Below are 25,571 nucleotides of genomic sequence, written 5' to 3' on the forward strand. Positions count from 1 at the left end.
AACCAGATTATAAATATGTTAAGTTATTATATAATGATTGAAAAGTTAGTGAAATGTAAAGCTCATATTCAAACGAGTTTTGATCTTAACTTTCACATTTGTCTGGAAAGTCTTTTTTTTCATCAAATGACTTTTTAACCCCTTTTGCTGTGGTGGTAATGTTCACAAATCTTATGGCTAACAAGTCTATTCTATTCACTTACTGAAATGTTACCACAGTGAGGGGTTTAGGAGAATTTCTCATAACCCTTTCATCATGGTAGCATGCATTACAGACTTTATTCTCACTAATTACTGATGAATTTATTCAACTGAGGGAGTGTCATTGTAGTGGAAAGGTTACTATCTCTTTTTAAGAGACATAATGCTAGAAAATTGATGGACTGAATTATTACTGATTATGAATTTTGAGATACTAGGATGTTCCTGAATACTGTTGGCATTTGACTGCACAGAGTATCATCAGTGTGGAATAGCAATATATGGTTGACCAAAGAGTTCAACGGGTTTGAAGTCAGATAATCACAGGGGGACAAGCTGAGGGTAATTTACAAGTTGTAGGCACAGAAATATGAATAGTCATCAGTGGATTGAAGATTGAAAACTGACATCACTGATGTAAACAGTTACAACCGGAAATGAACTTGGGGATTTTACTAGCAGTAAGCTTGGAAAATTGATTGGCATTTTGCTGGGAAAGGTAGTCTTAGGCAAATAACAATGGACTGGATAATCCTTTGCCGTTATTGGTAATGAAGAAGGCTGGATGTTTTCGAAGGCTGAAGAGGGGTTAATGGGAGGTGTGGTGCAGAAATGAAGGGACAGGAAGGTTGTGGTTGTGGTGGTGTATGACTTTACTAACCTGGTTTGGCTTGTTCTCATAACTTGTGGATTGAAGTTGTTAAAGAAGCTTAAGTGTATTTGTGGCCATTTCAGTACTGTGGAAATGTCATTGAAATACTGTTACATATTCAAATGCAAAGTTAATTTTTCTGCCTTGCTACATTATCATGGTTGACATATTTGATTTTGGAAAATACACACACACACACACACACACACACACACACACATATATATATACAGTGGCCGTGAAAAGTTTGGGCGCAAAATTATAGGCGCCCCAACTTTCCCCTAAACTCAAAACATGCGAAAAATACAACTTTCCACCCAAACTTTTCGCTATTTTTCAATGCTAGCGTTTGTACCCGTATTTAGCCGAGACAATACACACTATTTGGCAACTCTGTTTAGGCGCACTTGATGTCACATGAAGTCAGTTCCTAAACATCTCTCACGGAGAGTAGTCTTTTTTTTGCGGTGGTCTCTGTTTTTGTGCCTTGATATCTCCGTAATGGGAAGTGGTAAAGAGCTGGAAAGAGACACAGTTGTTACAATCATAACCCTCTATAAGGAGGGTTATAAGTGTAAAGATATTGCTACTCGTGTGGGAATTGGAGTGCGTCAAGTGCAAAAGTGGACCAAGAAATTTCGAGACGAAGGAAGTGACATCATTCGTACTCCAAAGCATCGCTCTGGTCGGCCAAGGAAGATATCAAATCGTACTTCTACGGTTCTAACTGCCTCCTAATAACCGTAGGAGGCAGTTAGAACCGTAGAAGTACGATTTGATATCTTCCTTGGCCGACCAGAGCGATGCTTTGGAGTACGAATGATGTCACTTCCTTCGTCTCGAAATTTCTTGGTCCACTTTTGCACTTGACGCACTCCAATTCCCACACGAGTAGCAATATCTTTACACTTATAACCCTCCTTATAGAGGGTTATGATTGTAACAACTGTGTCTCTTTCCAGCTCTTTACCACTTCCCATTACGGAGATATCAAGGCACAAAAACAGAGACCACCGCAAAAAAAAAGACTACTCTCCGTGAGAGATGTTTAGAAACTGACTCCATGTGACATCGAGTGCGCCTAAACAGAGTTGCCAAATAGTGTGTATTGTCTCGGCTAAATACGGGTACAAACGCTAGCATTGAAAAATAGCGAAAAGTTTGGGTGGAAAGTTATATTTTTCGCATGTTTTGAGTTTAGGGGAAAGTTGGGGCGCCTATAATTTTGCGCCCAAACTTTTCGCGGCTACTGTATATATATATATATATATATATAATATAATATGTACACAGTGTGTGTATGTCACTTTCTATGTCCCATCTGAAAGTTGTAGAAAGAAGGAAGCAGTTCTCAGGTATCAGCTGTGAAAAAATTATATATATATATATATATATATATATATATATATATATATGCGTAAATAACCACTAGGAAAAAGTAAACTAACGAAGCAGAGCGCTTTCGTGTAATTACATCTTCAGTGCAGATACAAAGAAGGAATTATAAGATGAAGAAACAAGGTACAGAATATATGACATAGTGAAGAGGGCATTCGGAGAGGTAGTGGAAGAAGTACACGTGACGGACGTATGGGCCGTCCTGGTAGCCAACAAGTATGGGACGTTTGGGCCGTCCTGGTAACCAACAAGTATGGGACAACTGCTCATAATTTATATTACAATTCAAACAATTTTGAAATTTCATGAGAAATAAAACTATCTAATTTGTACAAACCTTGATGAAGATTAACATTTATCCCCTTACTAGTAATAAAGGGTGTGTGTACAAAATACCTTGCAAATCATGTAATCAGTTTTATGTTGGTCAGACTGCTAAAGCACTCACAACACGAATTAATCAACATAAGAAATACGTTAGAGAGGGAAACCAATCTAGCGGTATATTCAACCACATGAACCATTTTAACCACCCAGTTGACTGGGATAACGCTAAAGTCATCACATACAACAACAACATAACAGAAAGAAATTTAATTGAATGCAGTTTGATCAAATCTAGTAAGGGGATAAATGTTAATCTTCATCAAGGTTTGTACAAATTAGATAGTTTTATTTCTCATGAAATTTCAAAATTGTTTGAATTGTAATATAAATTATGAGCAGTTGTCCCATACTTGTTGGTTACCAGGACGGCCCAAACGTCCCATACTTGTTGGCTACCAGGACGGCCCATACGTCCGTCACGTGTACTTCTTCCACTACCTCTCCGAATGCCCTCTTCACTATGTCATATATTCTGTACCTTGTTTCTTCATCTTATAATTCCTTCTTTGTATCTGCACTGAAGATGTAATTACACGAAAGCGCTCTGCTTCGTTAGTTTACTTTTTCCTAGTGGTTATTTACGCATTTGTGAACACACGCTCCTGGTGTTTTTATTGCATATATATATATATATATATATATATATATATATATAAATAAAATATACATACACACATACACACAGACAGACAGAGTTTAAAGTTGTTAGATATCTTGGATCCAGCCCAGAGAGAGTGTGAGCCTATTAGCGCTGAACATGCAGGTACTAATCAGTGATCCCGACAAACAAACAACATGGAAAACCAATCCTCCCTTCAGACCACTCTCCACTGAAGGTCACCAATCCAGAAGGAAAGATATGACCTATGTACAAAAGAATGCTCATAAACTTAAAATAAAAGGTAAATTGGCATGAATACGCAGAGGAAATACGAAAGAACTTACATAGAGACCTTCAACATAGACCAGTTTCCATCCATTGACAGAGCAGTGGATGGGGTAGCAGAAACCACTTAGAATGGCAGCAGGGGATACATTGTAAGAGGCTGCAAAAGAAATACAACCCCAGCTATGTGCCAGAGATAGCCACAAAATAAAAGAGAGAGGGAGAGAGAGAAACTAAAATGCAAGCAAAACCTAACAAGAAAGAACTACTACAACTGATAAATGGACATCACAAAACTAATTACAAGATTAAAGGCAAATTGGAAAAAAAAACATACAAATGCAAAGAGTGGGAAAATAAAGAACACAAATGTGAACTAAAAAAAATTGTAAAATTAAAAAATGAACCCACCCATCATACATGAACCAATTGGAGCAACCCAAGGAAATATACAATCACTAAAGCAGCAGTATGATATTAACAAAAACTTCTCCAAAACAAATTTCAAATGTACAAAATAGGAAAATAAGAAAAAAATATATGAAAAGCCAGACGAGACACTGATGCCAAAACCCCTCACCCCACTTCTCCAATAAAGATGGAAAAGGCAATGAAAAAATTAGAATACCTTTGTCGAAGGTCCAGATAAGATCTCCGTCCATCAAAAATGCCTCGTCCCAAATGCAAGAAAGGGCCTTGACCAAAACTTTAAACCATCCTGGATGTACCATAAAATTTGAAGACTCAAGAGCCCACATAAAACCTATAGTTAAAATTGGACTACTAGAAAACCTAGCATTCTACAAGTTAATCTTGCTATTATCCTCCACATCTAAGCTTTTGAAAAGACTAATAGCAAAAAGAGACTTAATTCATCTACCTACCTCCCCATACCAACATGGATCCAAGGAAGACCACTCCACCAGCACACATCTTATTAAAATCATTGTCCAACTCTAGCAATACCTAAACAATCACACAGTATTTCTAACCTGAGTGGCTTATGGACCATTCCAGTGGCTCTTGCCAGTTACCTAGGAGCCATATGGCTCTTGTAGGAGAGACATGTGGTAACAGTTTGATTGATTCAAGATAATGTTTGAATTTTATTCAGTTTGGATGATCAATAGGCTTTAACAAGAACAACTTCAACCCCAGGTTTGCTGAATTTTGTGCAGTTGTGGTGGTGATGGTTTGCTTGCTCAAGTAACTAAGTGGATCTGATTTTTTTTTTTCTTTTCTTTTGAACTAAACATTTTCAGTTTTATAGTTTAACATTAACTTCCCAGTTTGTTGACATCTTCTTGACCTCTCTTTATACTTCAAGCAGAGTAGAAAGAGAAGTGGCCTCAGTCTAGTATATATTTGAATTGCTTATTGAATGTTCAGTGACCAAAGCCGCTTTGTTGCCTGTGGGTGTGGTCATTGTTGCTTCCTCACAAGGAAGAAGTCCAAGTTGCTTTTTGTTTATTTATTTATTTTATTATCATTATTATGATTATTATTATTTTTTTTCATGTGACTGATTTGTGTGGATGTTGGCATTGATTGGAGTTTGTGGTTAAAAAGTATACTTGATCATGTGATGCTACTAACTTTTTTTTATTATTACTATTATTATTATTAGTATTTGTATGGGTGGTTTAAGTATTGAAGTTCTGCCAGCTAGGTTTACAGTGATTGAAAATAGCTTTGAAGTATTGCACTTAATTCTGGTTGCAGTACTTTAGGGTAGCAATGGTGTTTGATGCTTATTTTTGTGCTCACAAAGTATGGAAGACCATTTAAAGCATTACCACATTGTCTTTGAAGCTACTTTGCTAACAGTCTCTAACTTTAGCTCTTCCCATAATTGAAGGTCATTCAAAGGTCAGAGCATGCTAAAATTAGAATACATGAAAAAAATGAAATACAGTCATGAGATAGTTGAAATAAGACCATTTGATTAGTTGAAATTATGATTTTTTTTATGATATGGTGTGGCTTGATGAAGCCATTTCATTTCATGATTCAATGAAGACCTTAAACATGGGAAAACAAATTGGGGTGATGCTATTTCTCTGATTCTAAGTTCCCTTTCCAAGCAGTCTTTCACCGTAGCAACAGTCTATTGATGCTTCTTGGTTTATGCACATTGCTTTCATAGACAAAGACATCAAGACACAATGTATACATTACACACATTTTAAAGTGATTAAACAGACTCCTAAACAGGCCAAATACATTGAAGAGACATGGTGCAGACATAGAGCATTGATTGATTGAGTGAGCTTGCATATGTGTGGTTGTGTGCATTGCACATGCACACACACGCACACTCTTTCTCTCTCTCACTGTGTTTCTTTTACATGCTCATATTGTACATGCATATACACATGTGTGTATACACACTGTTCAGATCAATGAAAAGAGTGGACAAAGGTATATCGACTTGTCCTAAAAAGGAAATAATCCATTAAGAAAAGTTTTAAAGCAAAATTTGATTGATGGAGACCGGAATCCTTGAGCTTGGCTCTTTTCCTGTAGTGTACAGTCAGACCTCGCTCAACACGAGTGTTAGGTTCCTTAGCCTGCTGTGCAGGGTGAAATTCATGTTGGGTGAATAACAGGTCTTATGGGGAAAAAAAAGGTTAGGTTCCCGAGCCCTCTCTAGACACTGGCACACAACATGACCCAGCAGGCTGTTCAAATCGTGTTGGGCGAGGTCTGATAGTGCATGTCAGTTAGATAAACACACACACGTGCAATGTAAAGTAAGCTTGAGTAAAATCCTTGGGAAAAGTGACAGAGAAATAGATCAGTGGTGGTCTTCTTGCTGATTAGGGCTATGCTTTACTTACTTTGCCAACATTTCAGAGGCTGAACCTCAAGAGACCTCATCGGATAATCAGGCTGGTGAGTTCTGCTTCTTGCTTGCGTGAAAGGTAGAGTGGCAGTGAATAGACATATGATTAGGCATTTAGCATACTGGCTAGACTGTTTTAGTGACTTAAGCATGCAACACATTAACTAGGTAGTTTTATTAGGTTCATGATTAACTGGATAGTGATAGAAATTTGATATTTGTTTCCTTTACTGACATAAGGTCTTAGGATTATAGTAGGGATTGTGCTTCTTAAGTGAAGGTTAAGGATAGGTCACATATTTGAAGATTGTTATTCTCATGCATTAGTAAGCTTCACCTGCTCATATATTTGAAAATCAAACTCCATTTATTTTTGAAGTTAAAACTCTCCAGATGTTTGAAGATTGGCTTTGCTTGGTTTGACCAAAAGAAGATGTCTTTTGTGTAATTGCAAATAGGAGAGGGAGGGTTGTTTATCACTGGATCCAGCAGTTGGAGGTGCTTTGAGGATTAACCTGAAAGTCCGTACTCTGCAGTGTTAGGAAACATGTTACCTCTGTTACAGAATCCATCCCAGCTTCTACTCCAGCTCCTCCTGTATTCAAAGTGGAGGCTGAGAAGATTCGCATTTGGAGAGAAGAGCAGAAGAAGGTTTTAGAAGAGAAAGGTGGGTAGTTTGGTGGCATATGCGCTGATGTTGTTTGGTTATGAATATTAGTAAAATTTTATGGGGGTAGGGGAATGTCTCTGGTTTTATTAATAGTCCCCATCCTACCCAAACAGGAAGTCGCTTGTTTCTCTATTGATTTTTCTAGCATCTACAGTTCAAGATTAATAGATAGAGAAGTAAATTTGCACATAGGTGAAGATGTATATACATGCATATGAATACCTAAGGGTCCTTTATCTCTTAAAGGGGGTTGCCTGAGTCTACCCCTCACCCATCCATCCAAAACTCGTTTGTTGTCCCTTCCATCTTAGCTTCTTATGCTTGTTGCTTAGGTCAGTGGCAATGCAAGGCTGGGCAGCTAAAACTGGATTATCCCCACTGCTTCATTACAAGGCAACCCTCCCCCATCATCCACTCGAAAATTTACAGAGGAGCAAAGCAGAAATCCCTTTGGAAAGTGTCAATAACTCGTACATTCACAATCACTCTCTACTCACACCTGTCTCTTGCTCTCTACCTTTCTACCTTTCCTGCTCAATAGATATCTCTTGCACCCAGTGCCCCTTTCATCCCATCCATCCATCTCATTCTCAGTCGTTCTTGCAAGTTTACTCCATTTTCCTCCACTTAAAACACTTTTTACAAACACTTGTAAAACCTCTTCAATCCTTACTTTTTCAAGCAACATCACAGAAAAAATAATTTTCATACAGTGTTGTCTTTTAACTTTGTTTTACCACTTACACATCTTCAGTAATGTACAAAGCCAGATTTCTCTTGTTGAATTTCTTGTGGACATCAGAAACTGTTCTCTTGTGGTTTCTAGTGTTGTTACATTGTTTCCTTGTGTTTTGGGTAATTATGTTTGTAATAAATGTAATTATCGATTTGTTTTTTATTACTTATGGTCATCTCACAGATGAAGCAGAAGAGAAAGCCAAACTGGAGCTTCGAGAGCGAGGTCGTAAGGAGTTGGAGGACTGGTACAAGCAACACGAGGAACAGGTGGCCAAGACTCGTCAGGCAAACAGGTGGGCAAATGCTAAAGTTGGGGGATGTGGATGGGACTTGGGCTTTCAAACATGTCTGCAACTAATTAATAGCAGCTCTGTTGTATTTTTTTTTTTCCATGAAATTTGCAAATGTTTTGCTAATGTCTGTGTTTGGAAAATTAATTTAGTCTTTATGGGAGGCTTGGTCTTTATGCTCTTTTTTCAGTTTCTTTTCATGTTCCTTTTTCCTTGTTATTGCAATTAACTAATATTACAAGGAGGAAATAAGACTTGGAGAACTATGGTTACAAATTAGATTGAGTACCAAGTGATGCATTGGGCATGAATGTTATTAACAAAGCTAATTTTTCTGTGCTGTCAATTCAAGGGAGGCATCCAAGTAAGTCAGGACTGTGTGCAGTGCATGCCAAGTAGAGGTTGGATTAAAAATGGGAGTATAGCAAATTAGTAATATATATATATGTTTATATATATATTTTATTAACTTGTTTGAGGAGGATTTGTTTGCTTTGGAAGAGTGGGTCAGCATGGCACTGAGTGACAGGAGAATTGTAGGTCACCATTTAAAATTTTGATGCTAAATCAGATGTGTAGTATAATCTAAATGTCCCAACATGTCTTGTGGATGCAGTGAGAAGACCCACCCTCCACTCATCCAACACCCATCTCTTTCCCTTTCAAAAATCTCTTCCCTTTTCAAAAAGCTCTTCTTGTGGATGAAGGGCCAGCCCCATCTCCTGCCCACTGCCTGGGTGATAAGCAATGCAGCAAGACAAAGCACCTCCATAGCAGGGCCCGACAGCTGAATTTAGTATACCCCCACCACTTCATTTACATGGTGACCCTGCCTCTTCATTGCTATATTAATGAAAAGATGAGGAGAAATTCTTGTGGGCTATGTCAGTTTATCATCCATTCACAACCATTCTCCACTTGCATACATCTCCTGCCCTCTCCTTTCCTTCCTCAGCAGACATTCCCCATATACCCAAGACCCCCTTGATCTAATCCATCCATCCCGTTCTTGGCCTTTCCTTTAAATTCACTCCATCCAGCTCTGCCTTTCACACTTGTTTTGCTAGTATTTTCACACATTCTTTCCATGTAATCAAAGCATCCCAGTATTCTTTCATGTGCTGTATCTACCATCTCCCTTTCCATTCCTGCTCTCTGCCTCACCATTTTGATTTCTCACTCTTATCTATCTCAAATACATCTAGATATCTCTTGGTTCCCTCGAAGTTCTAAGTGTCTCCCATTTATTGTTACAAGTACAATTACTTCTTCATATAGTCTTCTGTGTGTTCATCCCTAGATATTTATTTCTCATGACACTTTTCATTCCCTTAAGACAACTTGGCCTCTCCTCTACAATTTGCCTCCACCCCTATTCCTTCATTCCTTGCTACATTTGACCACTTCCTTGAGCATCGTTTCTGACTTGCCTCCAACTCGCCACCACTCTCACCCCTTGTATTTATCGTGTTGCATTACCCACATTTATATTCAACTTTCTTTTATCCTATCCTCCTGAACATTGTCACTAATTGCCTCAGTGCAGTGTCATCAGCAGACAACAACTGGATAACTTTCCACTTCCCTCCATTCTCAATAACCACCTCCAATCCCCTTCCCATCACCCTTGCATTTACTTCACATACTCTTCTATCCATGCACACATTAAACAATCACAGTGTACACATAACACAACTCCGGTCCAGTTCCCCCTTTACCTCAGACCACTCCTACCATTCCACACCCTAACCCAAATGAAAACTTTTGCTCCTTACAACTTTTCATCTATCCCATACATCTGTGATACCTTCCACAATGCCTTCCTGTCAACTGTCATAAACTTTCTCCAGACCCTTAAAAAAGAAGAAAAAAATACTTAACTTTTGCTAAAACCTTGTATATCTACTTTACTACAAAAACTTAATCCATACTCACCTTTTCAAAACCCACACTTCTCCTTCCCAGTAATTCTTTTCCCCTCCAAATCCTCTCGGTTAACGCTTCCATATCCCTTTCCAACTATACTTGACTAAGCCCTCTTAAAGTACTACATTCAAATGTCACCTTTACCTTTACGAAACAGAACTATACATGCACTCCTCCTGTCCTTTGGCACATTACCCTCCATTAGGCATACATTAAATAACCTCGCTAGTCAATCCATTATAATAGTACCTCCATTTGGAAGACACACTGCATGACACCCATCTAACCTTGGTGCTGTACCAGCTTTCATCACTTTCAATTGTCTTTGTACCAAATCTTTTCCTATATTTATTATCCGTCTTCCATCTGTGAATGAACAGAAGGAAAAATCTTAAGACTATGATTTATAAAGTAAACAAAGGCCCTAAGGGGCTGACACTTAGTTTTAGGAGTAGACTCAAGATATCTGTCCATAACTTCAACTACTTCCTCCACCTTTCACACATGGAACTGTTCCCCTTCTACCACTTGGCCAGTGATATAAAAACAATCACACAACAGTATAGCACAGACAACATTCTGAAGTTTCTTAACAGAGATATCTGTGAAAGGGCCTGGGGACCATTGCAAACCAGTATGGAGCTACAGGTTTTCAATTTTGTGAAACTCAAGTCAACAGTTATTATTCTTGATTTGAAAGCCACTGAGAATAGTCTCGATAGTTTTCCTAGCAGCCCTCTTCCCAAAGTAGGAACCACCAATTTTATGGGACAAAAATAACCCCTGTGCCTTATTACTCCTTAATGTTTACTGAAAAGGTATAAAGCGTTGCTCAAAGGCATCAGTGGCTGTGTGATTGCGTGTGCACACACATGTACAGCCCTAGCCTCCTAAGGTCCTTCCATAGATCTATCTTGAGAGAAGTGTTGAGCTGTTTTCCCTACTTGTAGGATTGTTTTTATTACTGGCTTGTAGGATTAGGGGGAGGAGAAGTCTCCATTTGCCAGCTCTCTTTGTATGAAAAAGTAGAGAACATATAGTAAAAATTATAGATATTTTGGGCCTGGTCTGGGTGGAGATGGTTATGGGTTTTGACCTCTTCAATATGAGTCAAATACTTGTGCACACATCAGGTTGCCTGATGTACAATGATTCATCACAATACGCACATTTATAAAATATAAAGTTACTACCACTGTTATACTCGTTCTTTCTCACCCTGAACAAATACAGCATCACAGAAAACATGATCAAGGTCACAGAATATGGGGGTCACTCAGCTACATACATATACCAAAGGCTTTTCCCCCCTACATGGGGGGTAGCCAAAAAGAAAAAGGCATAGAAAACACTCCCACCCATTCCATTTCCTATATATTCCACTCCCCTCTACCCTCCTCCCTCCCTCTTATCTTGGCACCTCCTGGATGATGGGTCATCCCTGCATCCTGTCCACTGCTCTGGGTCAGAAGCAGTGTCGCAAGACACAGCACATCCACAGCAAGGCCGCTTCATAAATTCAGCGACCCCCCCTCCGTCCCCCCATGCAGAAAAGGAGAAGACTGGGAGAAATCCCTTCGGGCTGTGTCAACTCAACTACAACTACAAAATAAGTATAATCAGGATGCCAAGGCTGGCATCCTTGTATACCTACTCATGGCTCATGACGCCTACTTAGGCATCATTGTGTTCAAGAGGTTAAGATGGCTGACAGGGAGACAAGTCTCTCTGATGTCCGTTTTAAAGAACCGCCACATGCAGGTACCCATCGTTAGTCCCATTCAAATTTGATGTGTACCACTGCACTCCCTGCACCACCACAATCTTCTGGACATCAGCCCTTCAGATAAATCATTCTTAACCACTTTGGTATGATGATGCCCATGTAGGTGTCATGAAGAGCAAGTGGGCACATGATGATGCCGGCATTGGCGTCTTGATTATATATATTTTTTGTAGTTGTACACGAGTTGCCCCTAGATTCTGTGAATTGGTTTGATCATGTTTTCTGTGTTTATTATTACTCAGAGTAAAATAGAACGAGTAATACAGTAGTGACTTTAAATTTTATAATGTGAGTAGTGTAGTGGATTGTACATATGGCAGCCAATGCTGCATGCAGGAATTTGACTTGTGCTGAAGTTATTAAGACAAACAAGAACTACACCAGCATAACTGATTTTAGGTGGCGATCAGCTTCAAAACCATACTAACACAAAATAGGCCTGACCACTTGCGCAAATTGTTCACAGATGCAGTAATTACACAAAGGATACCAAACACTCCACCATTGCCCTACTCAAGCCATACCCAGACAACAACAGTATCTTTCAATTATGCCTTGTGAACCAATCCAGTAGTGGTTGCTAGTTAGATGGGAGCCATATAGGTCTCCTGTAAAAAATGACATTGGAAAATGGGTTGGTGTAACATATGGAGACAATGGGCAGCTGCTCCCCATCTCTTAATACTGTAAGCCAGCAACAAAGAAATGATCCCACATCGATACAACATAGACAACCACCCAAAGCTTCTTCACAGAGAAATCTGTGGGAATCGCATCCGACCTAGATATGGATCAAAAGGTCTCCTGTCGGCATGCTCCGCCTTTGTAATCCTTTGTAATCCCTGAGGACCACTACCAACTACTGTGGATTTCCAGTTATTGAAACTCTAGGCAACAATTATAATTACTAGAATGGTAGAATTAGATAAGAACCAGAAGGTGAGTGCAGTTCTTACTGCCTAAATACTCCTGAAATTCATTGCATCCCTTGACCTCACTTGTGCATGCCAACTGAAACCTGAAATTCAGAGATGGGTCTGTTTGCTAAATAACAAACCTGGAGTTCTCCTTCTCATTGGCGATGCTTTTGTGTGGCAGCCTGTCATATTAGCATGACTTAGTGACATTGATAAATAGTCTAGACGTTCCTGTATTGCTCTTTGTTTGCCAGTCTGGTTGTTCAGCTTTATGTGTATGTTGAATATTTTAGTGTCATTTGCCAATTGTTTTGAACCAGAATGATAATATTAGATCCAAAGCCTATACCAACCCTGCAGATGTAACAAAATGTGTAGTGTATGACTTCAGAAGGGGACAGAGAGAGGGTTCACCTATTAAGTGAAGCGATCATGCTGTGGTTGTACTGTGTCTTGCTACATTGCTTCTGACCCAGGGCAGTGGGCAAGATTCAGGGATGACCCGTCATCCATGAGGAGCCAAGATGAGAGGGAGGAAAGGGTGGTGGTCGGGGGTGGAATGGGCAGGAGTGGGTACATGTCTTTGACTTGGCTACCTCCCTTATAAGGGGGAAAAAGCTCGTGGTATATAGATAACTCAAAGTGAAAAAATAGAGTTAATTTTATGGTCATATCAAGGGATACCTCTGAGCTTATTGTTAGCTAGTTGGAAGAATGTTCATACATTATGGCACTGGGACCAAAGGGTTATCAGTACAAAGTTTGTCTTTAATTCTCGGCTGGCAGTATACAAGTTTGGGCCAAATTCTTGTTTAACCCCTTTTGTTGTTAAGGGCTGGTGGGTAGTCATGGAGATGAAGGAAAGCTTGGTAGCAACTAGAATGAAAGGAGGAATGGTGCCTGGTGTGGAGATGAATATTTTTTTATTTATTTATATTCTTCATGAACAACATGGGAAACGATCCATAATCTCCCCTCAGACCATTTTCTGATTAAAAAAAAAATCACCATACATGCATATACCTTACAAGGGAGGTAGCCAAAGTCAGAGGCATAATACATACAAAGCCTACATACAAATAGTATATCAAAAGGCCTGGGTTGTCAGCTCCCCACAAGTGAAAAAAAAAATGGAAGAAATAAAGTAGAAGATGTTTGAGATCTCAGGCGCAGTCTGGAGACTGAATGTTACCTTTCAGGGCTGCACCTCCAGCCAGAGGTGAAGGGTGGGTGGATTTGACAGGATTTGAAACTGGGCAGTAAGGAGATAATTTTCTTTGCCGTCCATCGTACAGGACCACTACAAGCAGGGTCTTTAGTCCTAGCACTAATTGTAAGGAAGACCTAGTAGAATGTTCAGATTTTCTGCACTGGTGTCATTTGAGTTTGAAATGATCTCAGGTCTTCTTATTCGTTGTTGAAGTTTAGTATTCATTTAGAATTTTTCTGTTATATTTGTGTAGGATTGTTTTAAGTAGAATCCTCCTCAGCAAAAAAAATGATGCTTTAATCTAAAATAAAACTCCTCACATGTAAGATATTTGCACTATTTGCAAGTTAATGTACTAAGATGTTTAACATATGCACTAAATGGTAATTATCCCTGAAGATTAATGTCTTGATTATAAGCATGATATATATTAGTTACTAAAGTACTTGATGTAAATGAAACTTAATTATTCTGAAAACTTCTTGAAGGTGTTAACTTTTTTATCCTAATGCGTATCTAATAGTTACAATAATCTTTTGTATGTAATTAAACATAGCTAATAACATCCTGTATAATTTAAAAAGGACGGCAGAGAAGGAGTTGGTTGCAGACATTGGAAAGATCGAGCCAGGTACAGAATGGGAGCGCATTGCCAAACTGTGTGACTTCAATCCGAAGACAGCCAAGTCGACACGTGATATCTCTCGCATGCGGTCCATCATTCTCCAAGTGAAACAGAACCCACCAGTGAAGGCTTAGAACTCCTGAGGATCTCTTTCGAGTAGTCCTCCTCTGTCATCTTCCAGGTGATCCCATTCACCAGACATGGTGTAGATCACTTTTCTTGTGTTGTCTTTGCCTCGTAGCCATTCTCTGATGAACCATTGAAGGACTGCAAGTGTTTTTACAGTCTCTTTGCTGGGTACTTGTAGGTTTTGTCCCAAATAAATAGTTGAAGTGTGGACAGTTTGATTATGGACTTTGTGCTAATGTATATATACATATATAATTATTGTATTTAGTTTTGTTTCTCAGAGTTTCAGTAGATAAAATTTTCATTGATCCAGGAGTCTCATGCAAAGAGATTGTACTATGTCAGTGCCTGAAATAGGGCCTCAGGAGAGAGGACATTCAGTGCAAGGAAAGATGTCTGTCCAAAGAAGTTTTGGAACATAATAGATTTTGTTGAGGTTGATTATTGGCTGTCAAAGTCTTTAGTTTAATTTGTAGGTAGAGCAGCTTGAGAGATTAAAGATTCATTAGGTTGAGGATGAAAATTTAACAGATATTTGTCAATCTACATTTTTTTTTCTCTGCCATTAAAGAATTTCCATTAATGCAGGTTTCGTTCTTCTGTTTAGCAGCTCCTCACATACTTTGTAATATAAATCTCAGCAGTTTACTAATGTTTTATATTGTTTTCTGTAACCAGTGCTAACTGATGCGCTTGTTGCTGTGGTGAAGCTGCAAGCAAGATAACTGTACATTTCAGATGCCACAAGAAATAGCCTGTATTCTTTTGTGAACTGTTAAGAACCATAGATGATTGATAAGATGAGAGTATGTATGAATAGAAATATGTTGTATAATATGAATTGATAGGATATCATCTAGTGTGTTCAAACATTCCTTTGCAATTATTTCATGTCCATATTGGAAATAAAAGAGTTTATTATCTGAAATCATGATTAACGTTTCCTGAACTTCATGGCCTTGAGTTGGAATTTTGAGTTTAGTTCATACCTTAGTCCTTCTTTACCAAAGGGGTATCGTTGACCTGAATGAAATAGTGGTACCAGTCAACATCTGTATATTAATAGGCTTCTCCCATATAAAAGAGGAGGCCTAAAGAAAAAGTTCCTCCAGCATTGGGAGTATGGTGGTAGAGTGGACCAAGGCACCAACAACTGGAGGCAAAAAGCCAGAAGTAGAAAGGTATCTGCAAGTCACCACATAATGTCTGTCAAGGTTTACTCTCTAAAATTACTGAGCTCCAACAAAATCATTACACTTAGCATGGAGGGTGGGTAAGGGCCAAGATGTTTGAGAGGGAGGGTTAAAAAAAAATGAAAGGATTAAGATTGCTCTACTGAAGGAGTACCTTTGATCTTAAGATAAAGGCCCAGCAATTGGTAAGGTATGAGAATAAGTGCATCTATATACTAAGGGCCTCTTTCTCCTTATAAAGGAAGTAACCAGTCAAGGGACACCCCCCATCCACTCCCATTCCACCTCCATCCACCACCCATTGTTTACCTCTCATCTTTGCTCCTTGTGGATGAAGGATCATCTCCATCTCCTACTCACTGCCCAGGTCAGAGGCAATGCAGCAAGACAACACATCCACAGCAGGGGCACTTTGCATGGCAACTCTCCTACATTAATAGAGAAGAATGGAAAAAATCCATTCGGCATGTGTCAAAATATCATCCCTATGCAACTATTCTCCACTCACACCTGTCCTCTGCCTTCTTCCTCCCCTCCTCAACAGACATTCCTCTCTTTCCCAAAGCCCATTTAATTCCATCCATCCATCTTATTTTTGGTGGTCTCCTCAAGTTCACTCCATCCAGCCCTGTGCATACTTTTTGCTAATCTTTGTTAACTCTTTCCATGTGTCTAAACCGTCCCAATAATCTTTCATCGGCCCTTTCTTCCAGATCTATTTCTGCCCATACACTTCTCTCTTAATTTCTCACTTAATCCAATCTTGCAACCCCCACCACACTTCTCAGATGCTTCACCTCAAATACACTCAAATTTCTCCTTTCTGCCTTCCTTACTTTCCAAGTTTTGGCCCTATACAGTGTCACTGGCCCAATCATGCTTTCATATAATCTCTGCATTCATTCCCAGATGACTGTTTCCCATGATACTTTTCAATCCCACAAGACATTTACTTGTTTCTCTCACTCTACATTTTACCTTCACCCCTACTCCTCCATGTTCTACCACATGTGACCCCAAATACTTAAAAATATCCACTTCATCCTGCCTCTCTCCTCTAAAACTTGCCTCCAACATTGCCACCTTCCCCTTACTTTTACCCACATTTACTTTCACCTTCTGCCTATCACATACCTTCCCAAACTGTCACTGACTGCTTTAGACCTTCCTCTGACTACCACTTTATAATCCCCCAAAACGTTGATTTACTTCTCTCACCCTAGTTCTACACCTCTACTTCTCTATTTCCTGTCACTTGTGATTCCAGATACTTAACATCTTCAATACAAGTCAAATATTTGCATTCACATCAGGTTGCCTGATGCATGATGATGCATCACAATATGCACATTACAAAATATAAAGTTACTGCTGTTGTACTCATTCTCTTTCCTGAATAAATATAACATCACAGAAAACTTGATCAAGCCTGTTCACAGAATACAGGGGTCACTCAGCTACAACTACAAAATAGATATAATCAGGAAGGCGACACTAGCATCCTTGTATATGCCACTCACAGTTCATGACATATGAGTATATAGGTGTCATCATATAAGAGGTTCAAATTATCAACTTCCTCCTGCCTCTCTCATAAAACTTTTTCCTACTTGCTGATACCCTTTCCTCTTGTATGTTTCATCACCTTAGTCTTTCCCCCATTTACTTTCAACTTCTGTCTATCACATACCTTCCCAAACTTCAACACTAACTGCTTAAGCTAAACCCTCCTCTGACATTACCACAAGTGCAGTATCATTGGCAAGCATCAACTGGCTCACTTCCAATTTCTCTAACCATCTCCAATTCCTTGCCCACCAACCTTGCATTTACCTCCCATATCACCCCATCCATGTACACGTTGAACAGCCATGGTGACATGACAGCCTTGACATGGCCCCACCTTTACCTCACCACTCACTTTCTCTATTCCCATTCCTAAAGGTGCTTGTACACTAGATTAAAATCTAGCTAGACCTGGCCTTGTCTACTGGGACTAATCTAAATTGTGTGTACATTACATTAAATTTTCTCTCCCTAGAGCTTTGATAGAGTAGTGGTAGATTAAATGTAGTGAAATTGCTCTACTGTTAGTGTGCACTAGTTTGGTTGATGAGGAAGTCTCAGTCAGACTTGATATTTGTGTGTGGTGAGATGTCACAGTCCAGGCACCTAATTGCTGCAGCTGCAACATTAGTGATAATGAAAGATTTGAAGAAAAGAAGAGTGTGTGGGTCAGAAAATGGATAGCCAGATGAAGTGAAGAGGGAGCACTTGCAAAATTATTGAAAGAAATGGTTGATGACAACACAGTATCCTTTGACACCTTTCTACATATGTATGCTGAATATTATGAATATTTGATGGAAAATGTGACCCGTAAAATTAAAAGACAAGATACTCATACCATTTCTCCTCTTATTTTCCTCCTTTCACTGTTCATTTGGCAATGCAGATTGTGTCACTTTGTTGTGATTTCGAAGTCAGGAATATTTAATGTCTTTGCTATTTCTTTAATAGCACTTGCCTTCTTTTCTTTGTTGCAGTACTACATCAACAACACATTCCACAATTCTGGGAAACTATATTGCTGTGGCAATAGCACTGTGATCACTCTCTCATTTCCATTTTTCCTTGGATGTCATTTTACTCATGTTGGACAGTAGTTCTCTACCTAGAGAGAACAACGAAATATATCTAAGTTGACAAATATATCTACACCAGTCTTGATACATACTTTCCACCTCATGTCCAGTACAACACTAACTAGATGACAAGAACTCTACTGAGTTTAGCTATAGCACTCGCACTAATGTTTACACTATTTAGATAGCTCTAGCTAGAGTAAATCTAGCTAAAATGTCTACAGTGTACATGTACCATAACACAAGCTCTACTACATACATGTACCAAAGGCTTTTTTCCCCCTTACATGGGAGGTAGCCAAAAAGAAGAAGGCATAGAAAACACTCCCACCCATTCCATACCCTACATACTCCACTACCCTTCACCATCTTCCCTCCATCACATCTTGGCACCTCCTGGATGATGGGTCATCCCTGCATCCTGTCCACCGCCCTGGGTCAGAAGCAGTGTCGCAGGACACAGCACATCCACAGCAAGGCCACTTCATTAATTCGGCAATTTGTACTCTGTCCCCTCACGCAGAAAAAGAGATGAGGAGAAATCCCTCCGAGCTGCGTCAATTTATTTCCTATACATACTCCTTCACCCCTCATCCCCCACCCCCTCATGCATCACAGCATCATCCATACACAACCCTTCTCCATTCACCCCCATCTTCTGTCCTCTCCTATCCTTCCTCAACAGACATTCCTCTCTTTTGTAATGCCCTTTTTACCCCATCCATCCATCTCATCCTAGGATGCCCCCTCATATTCACTCCTTCCACCTCTGCCTTCCACACCTCTTTTACTAATCTTTCTTCACTCATTCTTTCCATGTGTCCAAACCATCCCATAAAAACCACTCTCATAAAAACTCTTGATCGCCCTTAACAGCTTTCCCCCAATCCCATACATCTGCAATACCTCCCACAGTGCCTTCCTGTCTACTCTTTCATAAGCCTTCTCTAAATTCATAAAGGCTGATAAAACATACCTTTGGCCAAAGCCTTCTCACAAATCTGCCTTACCATAAAAATCTGAACCACACATTCTCAACCTTTCCCAAACCCACACTGCTCTTCACTAATTATTCCAATTACTCCTTTGTAAAACAGAACTATACCAACACTCCTCCAGTCCTCTGGCACTGTCTGTGTGTTTGTGAGTTTGTTTACCTAATTGTAGTATACAGGAAAGGAGCAATGCTTGTTGGGTCCCATCTACTTTCCAATTTATCATATCAAGCTGCAAATTCATGTACAGTTCCAAATGACTATATCCTTGATTTCCAATTATCATATTTAGATTTGAAGTCATTTATTGTTTGAGCATGGGCTGTATCACCTAAGCTGTTCCAAGTATACAAACATATACCAATGGCTTTTTCCCCCTTACAAGGGAGGTAGCCAAAAACAAAGGCATAAAATCCACTCACACACATTCCATCCCCACATACTCCCTCCTCTCCCATATACCCCTCTCCCTCCCTTTTATCTTGGATCCCTTTGGATGACAGGTCATCCTTACATCTCATCCACTGCCCTGGGTCAGAAGCAATGTAGCAAGACATACCACATCCACAGCAAGGACGCTTCATTTAATTGACGACCCACCTTTCCGTCCCCTCATGCAGAAAAAGAGAAGGCAGGGAGAAATCCCTTCTGTTTGTGTCAATTTATTATTCACTCATACTCCCTCACCCTCACCATCCCCCACCCATTCCCTTCCATGCATCATAACATCATCCATATATAGCCATTCTCCACTCTTCCCTATCTTCTACTCCCTTCCTTCCTCAAGAGACATTCCCCTCTTTCCCAGTGCCCCTTTTACCCCCATCCATCCATCTCATCCTTGGTCACCCCCTCATGTTTACTCCTTCCACCTCTGCCTTCCATATTTCTTTTACTAATCTTTCTTCACTCATACTTTTCATGTGTCCAAACTATCCCAATACTCTTTCATCAACACTATCTCTCAACTCCTTTTCCACCCCCACTCTCCTCCTCACCACCTTGTTTCTCACTCTATCCAGCCTAGTAACCCCTACCATACTTCTCAGACACCTCATCTCAAACACATGTAAACTCTAACTCTCGTATGTTCCATGTTTCTGCTCCATGCAGTCTGTCAGAACAATCATGCTTTCATACAATCTTCTCGTAGCATCCATTCCCAAATGTCTATATCTCATTACACTTTTCAATCCCCCAAGGTATTTACTTACTTCTCTCAATCTACATTCCACCTCCACCCCTACTCCTTTCCCACCACATTCACACCCAAGTATCTAAAGTTATCCACTTCCTCCAGTCTCCCTTGATATTTACTTCCAATATACTGTCACATTCTCCCCCTGTAGATTTTATCACCTTACTTTTACCCACATTTATCTTCAACTTCCTTATTTTGCACACCTTCCCAAACTCTGTCACTAACTTCCTCAACCCCCCCTTTGATCCTGCCACTAGCACAGTGTCGCCAGCAAACAACAACTGGCTTATTTCCCATTTTTCTCCATTTTCTTCAACCATCTCCAATTCCTGACCCATTACCCTTGCATTTACCTCTCACACCACCCTATTCATGTATAAATTGAACAGCTAAGGCAACACAACACATCCCTGGTGAAGTTCCATCTTTACCTCAAACCACTCACTCTCTCCATTTCATATTCTAATACAGGCTCTACTACTCTTGTAAAAATTCTTGACTGCTCTTAAAAGCTCTCCTCCTATCCCATATACCTGCAATACCTCCCACAGTGCCTTCCTATCTACCCTGTCATAAGCCTTTTTCCAAGTCCATAAAGGTCCAAAAAGCACCCATACCTTTTCCTAAATCTTTTTCACATATCTGCCTTACCACAAAAGTCTGATCCACACAATCCCTACTTGTCCTAAACCCACACTGTTCCTCACCAATTACTCCCTCTGTTCCTCTCTTAATCCTCTCAATCAAAAACCTCCCATAAGCCTTCCCAACTACACTCAATAAACTGATCCCTCTGGAAGTACTACACTCACACTTGTTCCCTTTTCCCTTGTAAAGTGGAACTATGCAGGCACTCCTCCAGTCCTCCAACACTCTACCCTCGGTTAGACAAACATTAAACAACCTCACCAACCAGTCCAGCATCACTGTACCTCCCTTTTTTAGGCACTCCACATAACACCCATCCAACCCAGGTGCCTTACCTGCTCTCATTATTTTAATAACTGCTTTCACCTCATCTTCCCTTATTTCATTCCAAGTATATATGCATTTATATGATGATGATATGGTTTAATGTCACAAACTTCCTCCTATTGGAAGGCTAGGATGGTGCCCCTCATAGAGGACATTGTAGCATGGGATTTAATGTACCATGCCCTTAGTTCAACTTCACTGGTGGAAGGATTTGAATCACCATCCCCTTGACCTTCACCACAAGAAACGATACCCTAACCAGCTCACATCCTTTAGATATGTTGTCTTTCTTAATTTGTTTCCATGACTTCTTAAAGCCCTACCATCCTTAATCAAGAGATCTCTTATGTCAATGTAATCTATCCTTGTTAGTGACCTGAATATTATAATCATATCACCTCTTTCTCCTCAACCATTCAAAGTTGGCAGACACAGGGGCTTTAGTCTTTCCACATATGTTTTTTCTGCCAGGTTGGGGACCAGTTTGATTGTTGCCTTTTGTATTCTCTTGATCTTTCTTATAGCCTTCACTCAGTGTGGGGACTATACCACTGATGCATATTCCAGTCTTGGATGGATCAGGGTTTTGATGATTTTTTTCATCATTTTTTCATTCATACAGAGAATACCCACTATATTCTGCAGCAATCTGTCCATCTTTCCCACAATCCTGCTGAAATATCAGTCAGGTGACAAGTTGTCTTCTATCACTCCCAAATCTTGCTTCTCCTTTGCTTTTGTAATGAGTTCTCTTCCCAAAGAGTAGTTTAAGGATGGTCTTTTGCTGCAATTGCCCATTTCCAGTACTTTGCATTTTTTTTTGGTATTAAACTTCATTTTCCATTCTTGGCTCGATGCAAAAATAGTATCTAGATCTTATTGCAATAGTCTACAGTCCTCCATGTTTTTCACTCATCATTTTTGAGATATCAGCAAACAGGTTAATATAGTTGTCCCTTCCATCATGTCATTGATATGATGTATGTTGACTTCTTTTATTAATTTGATGTCATATGATGTCATCATGGCTCACTGGTCATCAAAACCACCTCTTTATATGGATAGACATGGAGTGTTGTTACTTCCTAGACTGCCTGGCTGAGCAGTCCCATCTCCCTGAGGAATGCCACAGCTGGAATGGTGTTTTCCCTCAAATCCCTTATAGAGTCTATGTTAAGTTGTTGGCATGTGTGATTGTGTAAAATGCAGTCATCCATAACACTGGTCAACAAAGAATTTGTCCAAAGGAAAACAATAGCTGTATCTTATATGTTTTTGCTTGCAGAATCCAAAAATAATGTTCAATTTTTTCCATCACCCACATTTTTTGTGTTACACAGTATGTTATATTATGTGTGTTACGTGGGATAAATTTCAATAAAATGGTTGGCAACATTGAGTTGGCAACACTGCATGGGATTGTTATATATTTGGCAGTACTGTGTTTTAAGATTTGGTGTGAGGTTGTGTAGTGCACATTTGTGTGGCAATAAGTTTGTGATATTGTACAGTAGCGTACCCACGATTCACATTTACAATGCCAAGAAACTGTGTAAACTACCCATATAACTTTTGCTTTATTTGCATTGTATTGACATTCAAGTCACAAAGACCGTGTTTCATGCCATTGCTTAAAATTGTTATTAACATTATTTTGGCTGCAAAGTGGGAGACCAGGATAAAAGCTGGGCCCCTCATGTGTGTTGTGTAACCTGTGTCAGGCTTCTCACTGTATGGGTGAAAGGTTCACGCCATATGCCTTTTGCCATCCCTATGGTTTGGAGAGAAGCAAAAGATCATACTTCAGATTATTCTGCATTACAAATATAAAAGGTATAACATCAATATCCAAGCATATTGTAAAATATCTTAATTTATCATCTGCTATGAGATCAGTACCTCACAGTCAAGACTTTCCTGTACCTGACCCTCCAAAACAAATGGGACTAAGTGATGATGAGTAAAGTGAGGATGTTATGGAAAAAGAAATAGAAGACCTGCATTTTCAGCCAATCTGTTCTTCAAGGAAATCACATTTATTGAATCCGGGAGATCTGAATGATCTTGTGTGTGATTTAAACTTGTCAAAAAAGCAATCTGAACTTCTTGCTTTCAGGTTAAAGGGCTGGAATCTTCTCCAGAAAGAATCCAAAGTTAGTTATCTTAAACGACATTGTGATTTTGAAAATTTTTTCTCACTTGAGGATGGTGTTGTGTTTTGAAATGATGTATATTCTGTTATGGAGGAACTTAACCATAAATATGACAGGAATGAGTGGCGCTTGTTTAGTGACTCTTTAAAAGTGAGCTTGAAAGCTGTTTTGCTCCACAATGGAAATAAATTTCCTTCTGTTCCTCTGTCCCATGCAGCTAACATGAAAGAAACATGAGAATATGAAGCTTCTATTGCAAAAAATAAGTATGAGGAACATAAATGGAATATCTGTGGTGACCTAAAGGTTGTGGCACTTTAACTTGGAATGCAGCTGGGTTACACAAAATTTTGTTGCTTTCTTGAGATGGGAAAAATCATTATGAAAAGAATGTGGGGCCGAAACGATCTCTGACCCCAGGAGAGAAGAATGTAATCCTCTCTTGTTGATTCACAGAAAATGTATCTACCTTCTTTGCATATTAAGCTAGGGTTGATGAAAGATTTTGTTAAAGGTATGGATAGAACTGGCAAGGGATTCACATATTTGAAAAATATGTTTCCTAGAGTAAGTGATGCAAAAACCAAAGAAGGTATTTTTGTTGGACCACAAATTAGGGAGTTGATGAAAGACCAGAATTTTGATGAAGAGCTAAATGATCTTGAAAAAGCTGCATGGCTGTTATTTAAGAAATTTTGCATAGAGTTTTGGGGGAATCACAAAGCAAATAACTATTCTGAAATCGTAAAAGAGCTACTGACATCCTACAAGGCCTTGGGATGTAATATGAGCCTAAAAATCCACTTCCTATACTCTCACTTGGAATTTTTCCCCGTAAATCTTGGCGCTGTCAGTGATGAGCACAGTGAGAGGTTTCACCAGGACATTCTGAATATGGAAACCCGGTATCAAGAGAAATAGAGCTCTTCAATGCTGGCTGGTTGAAAGTCATACATTTATACATTTTAAATGTAAGTTTCATTGAAATATTACCCTCATTTATTAGTTATAATTGTTTAAAATTTAATATGCCATCACAGAAAAACTGTGCCTGATAGAAACATTCTGAAAACATATTTGAAATCAGCAGAAAAAATATATCAAGTTCACATCCTTTTGCTTGTGGGACAGGTATTTTAATAAATTTCGTTGATCAGTGTAATGTATTGTATAGTATGGGATAAAGTGTTGCATCCTGGACATTTTTGTACAATGCAGTCATCCAGCCTCTTCTGGTAGCTTAGAAGTGCTGGATGGTGACCGCATCGCAATCTGACCAGATGGACTCTGTCCTTCCAGGGGAAAGAGGATTCAGAAGGAGGGATATCAGGGGGTCTGGCATCCAGCAATATATTGTTTACATTTGACTGCTGCTTGCCATGGTTGTCCAAGCACACAGGGCAAAGGTGATTAAGATATGGAGCATCAGAAATGACATATGAATTAGAATAGCAAACGAGTATTCATAGAATAGTAAGGAAGTAACTACGTGAACAAAAGAAAAATTAAATATTTATGAACAGTAGAAAATGTACACAAATGAATACAGAAATGAATGGATAGGATTGTTCAATAAAAGAAAGGAAATCATTGTCGGCCATTCATTCCACCTCTGGAAACTGATAGGGGTATTTGAAAACACCAAAATCTAAAGTTTCTTTGCAATACAATACCAAGGTAAAGAGATATGCCAATTATTAATGAAAACTAACAATGTATCATTTCATTCATTACAAAGCAGAAAGTTGA

General features: G+C 39.3%; 1 protein-coding gene across 8 annotated transcripts in view; it reads left to right on the forward strand.

Annotated features, from left to right (window-relative positions):
- Nucleotides 1–15,588, forward strand: part of Clc (clathrin light chain) — a 26,446-nt gene extending 10,858 nt beyond the window's left edge. For 6 of the 8 annotated variants that reach the window (XM_076172129.1, XM_076172133.1, XM_076172136.1 and 3 more), the window contains 4 exons: nucleotides 6,381–6,419; nucleotides 6,935–7,036; nucleotides 7,959–8,070; nucleotides 14,491–15,588. In XM_076172129.1, the coding sequence (XP_076028244.1) occupies nucleotides 6,381–6,419; nucleotides 6,935–7,036; nucleotides 7,959–8,070; nucleotides 14,491–14,665 (428 nt within the window). In that variant the 3' untranslated portion in view covers nucleotides 14,666–15,588. The remainder of the gene's footprint in view (nucleotides 1–6,380; nucleotides 6,420–6,934; nucleotides 7,037–7,958; nucleotides 8,071–14,490) is intronic. The other 2 variants (XM_076172131.1, XM_076172134.1) reach the window with 1 other exon arrangement.
- Nucleotides 15,589–25,571: the final 9,983 nt, after the last annotated feature.

The sequence above is a fragment of the Oratosquilla oratoria genome, chromosome 32, assembly GCF_046742065.1.
Source record: "Oratosquilla oratoria isolate Oo_2021 chromosome 32, ASM4674206v1, whole genome shotgun sequence".
Taxonomy (NCBI): domain Eukaryota; kingdom Metazoa; phylum Arthropoda; class Malacostraca; order Stomatopoda; family Squillidae; genus Oratosquilla; species Oratosquilla oratoria.